Source organism: Elgaria multicarinata, chromosome 1 (assembly GCF_023053635.1).
Source record: "Elgaria multicarinata webbii isolate HBS135686 ecotype San Diego chromosome 1, rElgMul1.1.pri, whole genome shotgun sequence".
Classification (NCBI taxonomy): Eukaryota; Metazoa; Chordata; class Lepidosauria; order Squamata; family Anguidae; genus Elgaria; species Elgaria multicarinata.
In genome coordinates, this window is record NC_086171.1 from 105112189 (window position 1) to 105124970 (window position 12782).

General features: G+C 37.9%; 2 protein-coding genes across 2 annotated transcripts in view; both read right to left on the reverse strand.

Moving 5' to 3' along the window:
* STX6 (syntaxin 6) overlaps positions 1–12782 on the reverse strand; it is a 590646-nt gene that overhangs the window by 249890 nt on the left and 327974 nt on the right. The window lies entirely within an intron of this gene.
* ACBD6 (acyl-CoA binding domain containing 6) overlaps positions 1–12782 on the reverse strand; it is a 132158-nt gene that overhangs the window by 83532 nt on the left and 35844 nt on the right. The window contains exon 4 of the mRNA XM_063134468.1: positions 9454–9536. Coding sequence (XP_062990538.1) covers positions 9454–9536 — 83 coding nt within the window. The remainder of the gene's footprint in view (positions 1–9453; positions 9537–12782) is intronic.

Sequence of the window (12782 nt, forward strand, 5' to 3'; positions counted from 1 at the left end):
TTAAAATGTATATGAATGCATTCAGTATATCTGACTGCTTTCTGCATAGGCACCCAAGACAACTAGCACAGTTAATCAATTAAGTATAACATAATCCAACAAAAACTAAAATGAGCTCATAAAAGTAAGAACCAGCAGCAGAGAAACATACCCAGCTTGACAAGACAAAGGACTGACTGAACAAAAATATATTTACCTCTGGGTAGAAGACTAACAAAGAGGGAGCGGCTAAACAAGCCTCTTTGTGACGTTAGCTCTAGAGCCTGGACACGGCCACTGAGAAAGCTGTCTTGCCAAACACCCCTCTGAAATTGGTGAAATACAAAGGAGGACCTCTCACCAAAATCTTACTGCCTGGGCAGGTTCCTATTAGAGAAGGCAATTGTTTAGGTAACTTGGTCCCAAGCTGTTTAGGGCTTTAAAGGGGATAAACAAGACTATGAATTGCACCTTGAAACAGATAAGAAGCCAGTGAAGCTGTTAAAACAAAGGAGTCACTAGCTTTCTAAAACTAGCCCCAGTCAACAGTCTGACTGCAGCAAATAATAAAAATTCTGGATCACTTGAAGTTTCTGAATACTTTTTGAAAGGCAGCCCCATGTATTCTGTATCATAGCAATCCAACTGAGATGTAAAATTTCTGGAAATTTTGAAACCATGGTGGAAAAAACAGGGTTTTTTTCTGGGTGGGGGTGTTGGAAAAATTGAAAAATAAGCAATACATATTTACAGATCTAAAGTTACTTTGTTGCTTTAAGACAGCCTTCCCAAACCTGGTGCCCTCCAGATATTTTGGACTTCAGCTCTTATCAGCCTTAGGCATCATGGCTAAAGGTCAGAATTGCTGGGCACTGTAGTGCAAAACATCCAGATGGCACCAGATTGGGGAGGGCTGCTTTAGGAACATAAAGCAGACTTTCTGTTCCTCAAGTTATTTTATGCATAACTTAGTTTGCTCACAAAATTATTATATGTTAATTTTTTAAAAGTAAACTCAGTAAATTTGCAATTATTGTCCGAATAGATTAGAACTACATTAAATGCCTGCAACCGCATCAGAAACACAGGGCTCCATAGAAAAAAACCCAAATTGTCAAGAATACACATTTACTGTCAGGAATGCAAAATGGTGACTGGGAAACTGAGTGCAAATGTCTATCAGTAAAATATACTTTAGATCAATGATTTTAATAAGGAATGAAAGAACTTAACTATGCAGGGAATCTTACAGAGAAAATTCAAAAAACGTTCCCCCCCACCTGGCTTCATTATTTCTAGACATTTTACATCTCTAGTCTTTCTATAAAAAGTATTCTTATTACATAGTTTTTATAAATCGTTTTTGGGGAGTAAAGGTTGGGCAACAATATATAAATACCTTGTCTTAATTCTAAAAGAAATTATTTCATAATCCAAAACTGTTCAAAAAATTTTGGGGAAAACAAAACCTTGGGGAAAAAACATTTCCCCCGCCCCGCCCCAGTTTTCTGGTTCTTTTGGGGGGGGGGGCTTCATATCTCCAGACGTAACTAAGGCTTGTGTTGCCATGTCCAGATCTGGTGCTTCAAGGAACAGGCACAGCTGTTATATGTTAACCAAGCCACTGCCAAGGGAAACCTTATATTTTTGAATAATGTTATCTGCAGTACATCTCATATTTAGTTCTACGCGTAAAACATTATTTAAAGCGAAAGCACTTCAAGTAAGATTATGGCACTTTTAACCACTAGGATATTTTTGGAAACAGTTATTTTTAGGGAAAGTTTACAAATGTATGGGAGAAACTGCTCTTTAGAATTCTGCAGGCCTTTGCGCCTGACCACACACAGTGACCTCTGGTATTTTCTGCCAAAACAGTTCATTTGTCTCTCAGATCAACTAATCAATTCCAAAGCCATCAATCATTCCAATTCAGTACTAGTTTGGTCTAGCTCAGAGACTTGGCCAGATGGCTGCCTCTGTTAATGGGATTAATAAAATTCTGATAGATTACATGGCATCAGACTACAAAATATGATAGGGACAATCAAACATACTAGACAAGATCGGGATGGGGGAACGGACAATAACCAAACATTTCTTGGCATTTTAGTGTCTTCGCTATGACTAAAAAGCAAGAACAAAAAAACTGTCCTTTACTTTTTAGTCCAGCCCTCCAGGAAGTATGTCTACCTAAGAGGACAGCTTTGTTAAAATTATGTTTTGACCATGAGAAGCATTGTTCCCAAGTTACCACATATTACAGTATTAAATTTTAATCAAATTAATAATGTTCAACTTATCACAAACAATTTTAAGGAAATAGCATTTTTTAAAAAAATGTTTCTGTACCATGGTTGAGTCCATCTAGTCCAGCACTCTGTCCACACAGTGGCCAACAAGCTGTTCACCAGGAATCCACAAGTAGGACACGGGTGCAACAACACCCTCCTGCCAATGCTCCCAGCACCTCATGCATACAGGCCCACTGTTTCCGATACTGGAGGTAGCACATAGCCATCAGGACTAGCAGCCATTGATCACCTTCTCCTCCAGAAATTTATCCAACTCCCTTTTAAAGCCATCCAGATTGGTGGCCATCAAATAGATCCTGTGGTAGTGAATTCCATAATTTAACTATGCACTGGGTGAAGGAGTGCTTCCTTTTATTTGTCCTGAATCTCCCACCAATTGGCTTCTTGGGATGACCCTGGATTCTACTATTTTGAGAGAGGAAGAAAGATGTCTCCCTATCTACAATCTCCATACCATGCATAATTTTGTACACCTCTATCATGCCTCCCCTTAGCCTCCTTTTTTCCAAGCTAAACAATCCCAGCTGTTGTAACCTTCCCTCGTAGGGGAATTGTTCCAGCGCCTTGAACATTTTAGTTGCCCTTTTCTGCACTTTTTCCAGCTCTACAATTCCTTTTTTAGGTGTGGTGACCAGAACTGTACCCAGTATTCTAAGTGTGGTTGCACCATAGATTTGTATAAAGGCAGTATGATACTAGCAGTTTTATTCCCAATTATTTTTCTTATAATGCCTAACATAGAGTTTGCCTTTTTTTTTTTTAACAAGGGCCGCACACTGAGTTGACAATTCCATCAAGCTGTCCACCACAACCCCAAGATTTCTTTCTTGGTCAGTTACCACTAGCTAAGATCCCATCAGGTTATACTTGAAGTTGGGATTTTTTTGCTCCAGTGTGCATCACTTTACAATTGCTTACATTGAACCACATTTGCCATTTGGATGCCCATTCTCCCAGTTTGGAGAGATCCTTTGGAGCTCCTCACAATCTCTTTGTTTTAACCACCTTAAATAATTTGGTGTCATCCACTTCATTGCTCGCTCCTAATTCCAGATCATTTATGGACAAGTTAAAAAGAATTGGTCCCAATACAGAGCCCTGTAGGACCCCACTATTTACTTCCCTCCATTGGAAGAATTTACTATTTATTCCTACTCTCTGCTTTCTGTTCTTCAACCAGTTACTAATCCATAACAGGACCTCTTCTCTTATTCCATGACTGCTAAGTTTGTTCAGGAACTTTGGTGGGGGACTTTATCAAAAGCCTTTTGAAAGTCCAAGTAAACAATGTTCACTGGATCACCCCTGTCTGACACTCTCAAAAAATTCTAGAAGATTAGTGAGACAGGACTTGCCTCTGTGGAAGGCGTGTTGATTCTTCTTCAGCAGGACATGCCCTTCTATATGCTTACCCCTTCTATATGCTTAGTAATTAAGTACGCTGCTTTATTATATTCAATGTGCTTCGCATACATTATCTCAATAACCGTAACAATCTACTATAAAATAGGTTAATATTGTCCCCATGTTGGGAACTGAAAGAATTCAGGACTTTACCAAGCTCTTCACTACTATACCACAGTAGTAGTGATGCAGTAGTTCTCTGCAACACATTATAGTTATTTTAGAACAATTTGAATTGCTTCTTTAGAGCTATTTAATATTAACATTACAATTTAACTTAATCTCTAGAACAGAAGATCCAAATATGTGCCAAATGTATGTGTAATGTAAACCTCAAATATGAAAAAATGGCCCTTGAAAAATTCTAACACTTGTCATGTGGAGAGTACCCCCTAAATAGTCAACAACAAAGTTGACTATTAACACATGGTTAACTATTGTGTCATCCAAACACACCCAATGACTAGGTTCAGACAATATGATAACCAGCGGTGGTTTAAATAGTCAATGGTTGGTTATTTAACCCACCGTGCATTATCGTGTTGTGTGGTGAGAGTTTTTTAACCAACAGTTGGTTATTTGGCAGACGTAACCAATGCAAATAACCAACGCTGTGCAGTATTAACTATTTGAACCACCGTTATCATGTCATGTGGAGGGCACCATTGGTTATTTCCTTGCCCACCATAGTTTAGTTTGTCAGCCCAGAGTCGCAAGACAAGAGCGGTCAAAGTGGCGGCTGCATTATCAAACTGGGGGAGAGGCCAGGGGGATGAGTGAGTCAACTCAGCATGGACTAATAGTCCACTCAACACTGACCCTAATCCACACCATGTCTGATTATTATCATGTTGTGTGGGGAGTACCCCTAGAGTTGATTATTATGCCACCGTCGACTATCCAGTTGTTCGAATGCAGCCAACAGTTGTCTGAAAAGCAGGATATAAATGCAGGCTAACTAACTAGGTAAATAAATACAGATTATAAATAGGGCTCAAGGGGCCATTATTATGGACTTGATACTGGGTACAAAGGATTAGCAAGTAATCAGAGGTGTAGAGTTGTGGTGGGCAGCTCAATGAAAACACTGTCCCAGTTTGAAATTCCTGTGAAAAAGGCAAATTCAATTCCATGTTAGACATAATTAGGAAAGGAAAATAAAATAAAACTGGAATTATTGTACTTCCCATATACTAAATCTATGGTGTGACCACACTTGCAATACTGTGTATAGTTCTAGTTGCCTCATCTATATACCCTCTTCAAGAAAACATCTTTGGCTGTGGATGACCTCTCCTATTCCTGCCTCGACTTGAAGTCTTCCAGTTTGAGGAAAGATAATTGAGAACATGGTCACAGCAAAAATCCAGGCATGGTTAAATGAAATGTTCTTCATATGCCCATTTAAATGTTGCTTTCAGCCCTGGCATGGAATAGGAGTGCTTTGGTAGATCATAGATGTATAATAGGAACATCTCTTTCATTATTATCTGTAGCGTCCCTCCTTCCCCTAGATTTTTCAAATGTTATTAGAACTCCACAAAAATTCATATAATAAAGCTAGGTAAATAAATGAAACATTGTAATAAAGATTTTAAAACAGTTTCATTCACACTCTTAAACATTAAAATATTTCAGAATTGTGCATCATATACAGCAAATGTCCCTTCATTATTCACATTGCCGTCTTCAACAGTTATTCTTCCTCACAATATCTCCATTTGCTTAAATCATTAAAAGCATATTGATCTATATTTAAGGGGTTATCTATCGATCCTCCTCTAGATTCCACAGAGCATATAAATGGTGTTCAAGTAAATAAGAAGTCTGAGATATTTACAAGGCCATACAAAATGTTAAGCTGATGAATATTTTTTTCATAATAGTAATTTCCCATATTTTAAAAAAGCACTGTTGCTGCCTGACATTTTCCCCATAGCTGTGCTTTCTCCTACTATGAGAAGTTGAACTATAAGCTCATAATGATTCCAGGAGAGAGGTAGGAAAGGAAGATGTCAGGACTTCTGGCATCTTCTCCCACTGGACAGCCCTCCCAGAAAAGAGCCATCTACCATCAACTGCAACAAGGAAAGGATTTTGATGACTTTTAAAATATGCTAATATTGGTTTGTTGCGATTTTACTAATACATTTTGATGTTACTTGTAAGCCACCTTCAAAGGATTTGCATATTGAAATGCAGGCTGTAGTAATTGTAATAAATGACAGATCATGTTCCCATGATGAGTTTTGGTATGTCCTTCACTTTTAAAATAACAGAAATAGGACTAAAAGAAATTTTGGTTCTGCCACAATACTCCAACAGAGAATTTAAAAATAAATAAAAGATGGCCTTTCCTAAAAAATAAAAAAAGAACATGTTTTTGTTGGATACATTACAAACTCCTTTAATACCTCCAAAAGCCATCAACATATATTGACATTCTGGTAGTATGCATTTTTAAATTGATCAAACAACAAATCAGTAAAAGATTAAACATCTCAAAAAGGCTTAAATTCATTGACATATTTGTAATTATATTTTATATATTTAAAATATTTGTATACCACCTAATAACAAATGTTCTTTGGAGTTATCAAAAAAGCAATTAAAACCATAAAAAGTAAAACAAAAAACAAAAATAAAACCAACCACAGCATAAAACTAAAATCAATAAAACTAGCAGCAGCAACATATTGATACAGTAGATCTAAAAGCACTGAAAATATATTAAAATATATTTAATATATTTTAATATATAAAAGGGAAATATAGAAGGGTCTTCACTTGGCATCCAAAAGACCATAATGTGGTTGCTAGGTAGAGATGTGAAGGCCCGGAAAAAAACTGGAAAAATTCGGGGGGGAAACGGTTTTTTCCAGAAGCCTTTTTTGTTTTTTCCCCATAAAATTGGAAAAATTGAAAAAAACGAGAAAAAAAATGGATTACGGCATGTTTTATTTTAGCATGATGAATAAAATGTTTAAGTTAAGGTGTTCAGATATTTACTTCTCCAAATGATTTCTAAAAACTGTACAGCATCAGATTATTACAATTTCTTTGCAAGGACAAGCAAGTCCTAGGTTGCAAACTGAGACTACAACTCTCAAACGCAAGAGCAAGATGCATTTCTGCCTCTAGGGGGCACTGCCACTGAAGCAGGGACTGAAATTAATAGTGATAGCTATAGGTCAGAAAATGAGTCTGATTAAATTTCATGCATATTCATTGAATCTTTGTTCCCCCTTTTTTCTCAGTTCTTTTTATGGGAATGGGGGCTTTATGTCTTGACACTGGAGGACTAGCGGAGACATAAATAATTTTCTTTGTTACTAATGTTGGTGGTTTCTTCAGATGTTTTTTAAAATTGCTTTTTGCCTGCTCCTCATAAACTGGCAAAACCAAAGAGGTTCCTTACAGTTCAGGTGTTCCCAACAGTTCAGGAGCTTGTAGCTCCATTTGTTACCAGAAAAGGTAAAAAAAAGTAAATTAAATTTGTAATAATTGTTTGAATACACTACTTTTAATATACCAAATGTAATAATTTTATGCCAAACCAACTTGGACATAATTACATTTTATGTTCCTAAAGTAACAAAGTGAATTCCAATCTATAAAAAGTGCTAATACTGCATTATTTCATTTTTTCTGAAAATTTCCGGTTTTCCCCGAAAAAACTGGGGGAAAAAACGGGTTTTTTCCATGGCTTCAAAATTTCTGGAAATTTTACATCTCTATTGCTAGGTGAGCCCCTCTTAAGGATGGCATCCCATCACTGAGTGAGGGCGCATGGCCAAAATTGAACTCTCTTTAGTAGCCACCCATTGCACCTCATTGATGGGGGCACTTTGAGAAAAGTCTCTAAGAATGATCTTCGGGTCTAGATAATATATAGTTGGGAGGAAGCAATCCTTCAGGGCCCCCAACCATATAGGGGTGTAATGGTTAATACCAGCATTTTGATTTGGGACTAGTGCAGATGAACAGTACTAGTCTAATATGGCCATATCAGCTAATCCTAGTTAATAGTATTTCTGCCTGATTTTGGACTAGCTGTAATTTCTAGCCCAAAGGTAAGACCTATGAATAATAAGGGCATAGCCATCTCTCCCTTTCATTTTCATAACTCTGCAGACAGCAATCAGATTTAGTGTTTCGATGCATCAAATTATAAGAAATGAGTTGGCTAATAAAAAATATGTAACTGGCTTGAATGTTGGTTCTAGCATAATACTTTCAAAATAATACTTTAATAGAGAGTTAAGATGGGCTTTCTTTAAAATTAAAAAAGAGAGGGGGAGAAAAATAGTAGTGTGGGATGGTTAAAATTCTATGGCAGACCGCAGCCATTTCTTTTGCCATAATATCCAATATTTTTGTTATACGAGTTCTTATAGCACTTTGTTGTCAAAGATAGACTTCGGCTATTGTGTTTCGTAACACAGTATATTGACCCTCATCCAGTTCGTTACCATACCCAGGCACTGTTTCAGAATACCTACTGATTCACCTGGATTAGATGAAAAGGAGAGACAGAGCTTGGTACCATCTGCATATTGATAATACCTCAGTTCACATCTTCATAGATGTTAAACAGCATGGAGGATAAAGCTGAGCCCCTTAGCTTAACTGTCAAAGGACAGAGCAATAATCCACCTCCAACACCAAACTCGGACAATCTATCCAGAAGAATGCCATGGTTGAAAGTATCAAAAGCCGCTCAGATGTCCAACAGAATCAACAGGGGCACATTTCCCCTTTCTCTCTCTTAGCATAGGTCACTTTTTATTTCATGTTTCCAGACTTGAAGTCCAACTGAAATGGAACTAGAAATCAATTTCATCCAAGAGTGACTGGAGTTGGCTGGCAATTCCCCTCTCAAAGACCATGCCCAGGAAGGGGGTGTTAGCAATTGGCATATAACTATTCACACCTTCAGGGTGAGGGTTTTTTCCCCCCAAAAGCAGTCCAATTACTGCACTCTTACATTGGTATTGCTGCTCACTCAAGGAGGAAAATATGGCCTTTAGTTTGCTTTTGTTAGTTAAAAATGATAGTCATTTATGCAGGAACTCTAAATTTTCCATTTCCTGGCTTCCCTTATTTAACCACAACTTTCATGCTGCATCATCATAGATTTTCCAGTTTAATATCCTTTTATCTTTTTATTTCAAAAGCTGACCTCAATTAGTAACCTTACTTTTACATTGTAATTTTTAAAACGTGCTATCTTTATTCTCTTTGACTAGCAATGGTTAACAGCTGCACCTTTATCTATAATCTTTAAACAGTGCTTCTGTTAAGAAAGGATACAGTGCAATACTTTGTGTATTTACTCAAAGGTAAATCCAATTATATTCAATGTGGCTTTTTCATAGGTGTATAGTTATGCAGCTTTAGCTATGCAATATTCAGAAGTAAAACATTTTGAATACAGCTTATAAATGAAAATGGAGTCCCATGATAAACCTCACTACAGTATCTAACCAATACTTAAAAAAAATGGCAAAATGTTATTGATAAATATTTTAAAAATTAAACATAGGAGGGGAAAAACACATTCCCCAAACATTTCACACTAGGGGAAAATTAGTACCTGGCAGCCATACAGGCAGCTATTGATTTAAACAATTACAGACCTAGAAGGTTCTTTCCTGTCATTTATTATCTGGTTGGAGAGGCACTACCATGCTTGTTGATATTCTAAATAAATGCTGGATGAAAATTAAGCCATAAAAATATCACTGAGAATCACCTGATGGTTTCTTCTTGATACAGTGAGCTGACAACTGGGCCTCCAAACCCAGCTTTTCCTTCCTTTCCTTTCTTTTCTGCTATCTGAAAGAACAAACATAGAAGTAACTGTTTTTCCACAATTTATTTCTGTTGCTAGACAGCTCCTGCACAAGAGTGGACTCCATCAACCCTCTTCATTATTGCCACATTCAAGCCCCCCCACAACTATGACAAAGTCCACAGAAACTTAGTATGGCCATCTTTTCATTAAGAGGGAGGGGGGATAGAAGAAGAATCAGTTTTTTACATTTCCCAATAGAGATGTTTTGTACATGAAATAGCTATATCTTCCCCAAACCACGAACAGTTAATAACTATCATCTTAAAGTCTATCACTTACCCCAAAGGGAAAGAAACAAGGATTTTGGCCACATTCCCCAGTTTGCTTCCTAAAGAAAATCAAGTCACTGTGTTCCTGCACTCAGTTTTAACCTCTGCCCATCTCTGTATACCTGCAATAAGGACTGCACTATTGCCTGTCTCATTACTTATCCAGAAGTAAAATGGAGTCAACAGTTCCAGAAGCGTTCGCCCCATCCTATTCTGCTTGATTAACTCCAATTGTGTAAAAACAAAAACAACCCACCACACACACACACACACACACACACACCTAAGAATGAACCAAGTTACAAGTATGTTTTTGAAAAAAACAATTTATCATGTAAACAAGCCCCATATATATAAATGATTCTACAGGAACATAGGAGCTGCCATATACCAACCAGGTCAGACTGCTGCCTGCTCTGAATAGTTGTCTCTCTCTCACTGAGGCTTTCCCCCTTGCTACCTGTACCAAGAACTGAACGTGGGAAGTTCTGCAAACAATGTATGTGCTCTACCACTGAGCTATGGTCTCACCTCTTGCATCCCTGAGAAAAATTTGATATAATGGCATACGGTTCACAGGTTACATCTGCATAGACTTCCTCTGTTTCAGTTCATTTAGTCATGGTTTAACTTCTTATTTTTTACTGTTCCTTTTTGTGCATCTGCAGTGCATATTTATTATTTATTTATTAGATTTTAAAACTGCCCAGTATGTATGCAAAGAGCAACCGGAAGGCAATGAGGAATGGGTGCAACCTGAACACTAGCCAGGAGTGTATTTGCATAGCTAAGGCTAGTGCATCAACTGTACCCATTCCTAAAGGCTTTGGAAGTGGTCACATTGACACTGGCTTTAATTGCATCCCATTTTATTTATTTATTATTTATTTATTTATTACATTTCTATACCGCCCAATAGCCAGAGCTCTCTGGGCGGTTCACAAAAACCGCCCAGAGGTTTTGGACCTACGTTTCTAGTAGGAAACATAGGTCATTTGGACCTACGTTTCTAGTAGGAAAGGTCTCCACACACCAGCAAAGCTCACTCTGAGCTATCCATGGTCCTGTTGCAGCTGCTATTTACGAAAAAGGGTTTCCGCCTTTCCCTAGTTTATTACACCTGGTGTACTTATCTTGATCAGTTTCTACCTACTGCAAACAAAACAATCTCTCTTATTTACCTGACTGTTCTAGATCTCCTTGCTCAAATCTGATTCTGCCAGATGACATTAGCTTCCCCTCTGCACCTCAGATAACCACAGAATGAGACAAATACTTTATGCTCATTGCTGGAAATCCCTCAGTATTCCTACTGTATGAGAATGTTTGAAATTCTACATATGCATAAATTAACAGAAATAGTTCAAAAAAGAAGCAAACCAAATTCTACAAGTTTGCCACTAAAAATGCAAAAGTGGCAATACTCTTTTGGATACAAGAAGCTGGCTTATACCAGGTCCAGTTATATCTCCATCACACACGCAATTGTCATTAGCAGCTGCTTCACTTTCTAAGATCTCAGGCAAAAATGTCTTCACTCTGGGAGCAAACCTCTCTAACTAAAGATACCAGAAACCAAACCTGATATATGCAATCCATGAACTTCTCCACCAAGTTATGGTTCATAAAAACAGAGCCAACCTCTTCCTACTATGCCTCTCGACATATTCAAGCTTTTTCCTTGCATTCTCATCTTTTTATTTTGTTCTCCTGCCAATGTGCTCTGCCCTGCATGCAGCATTTTATAGTCTGGAGAATCTCTGTCTCCAAAGCCCACTGTGACAAGGATGCACCTGTGACTTTGCTATGACTGTCAGAACTCATCCAAACTACAGATGAGAAACCTCCTCTGTTCCTGTAATCTTGGAAGAGGTTAAGTGCATAAAACTGATCTGGAACTGGGCAGCAGAACTCAGATTCACTCAAAACAAGCACAGCCAAGTGTTCACATTCCTGGCTCAATGCAGTGTATTTTTCAATAAAATGAGTATTTGCTTCAGGGTACAATCAGATCCTGACTAGCTGTCAGTGGTAATGGTGCTCCACAAGCCTACAAGTTTGAAAGCTGTATTCCAAATGGAATGGGAATGGTATTTGCTAACATCATTAATTCACTTTTTCCTCTACCCCCCTTATTCCTTTATACACGATGTCAAGAAATATACTTTTAAATTGTTGTCAAGCATAAAAGAGGTGCCATGTGTCCCAGATCGGAGGTTAACATATAATGACAGACACATTAAACACACTGTCCAATGCCTCCATGACAATTTTAGCTCCATCTTCTCTTTCTAAAAGACAGCAACTCAAACACAATTATAGGCTCTAACAGAATTAAAATCAAATCCTGATTGAACAATAAAATCTGAAGAGGATGGCTCTATCAAGCAAAGCATTATATAAAGGAAGGAAAATCCTGTGATAAAACTGAAGCATTTTTTATAGGGTCTTTGTAATTTCAACCTCAAGTCTCCATCTAATGAAGTTTTAAAACTGTGTCCTGGAGAACTGTATCAATGGGGTTCCTTAGAAACGTCTCAATAGATTCCTCTATAGGAAAAAATAGTAATGGCAGACAAGCTTCCTTAAAAGACAATTTGCCCACTGTTACTGATCTGGGGACTGCTGTGTGTGTTCTAGGATGCACTATGCTTGCACAAAGCTACAGCAAGACCTAAAAAGCCTGACTAGGAACCTGAAGCTGCTCCTAGAAGTAGGTTTTCCATACTCTAATTCCCCAAATCCATGCAGCCTATTTTAAGAACGTAAGAAGAGCCCTGTTGGATCAGACCAAGGGGCCATCTAGTCAAGCACTCTGTTCACACAGTGGCCAAACAGCTGTCAACCAGGGACCAACAAAGCAGGACACAGTGCAACAGCACCCTCCCACCCATGTTCCCCAGCAACTGGTGCACACAGGCTTACTACCTCAGATACTGGAGGTAGCACATAACCTCC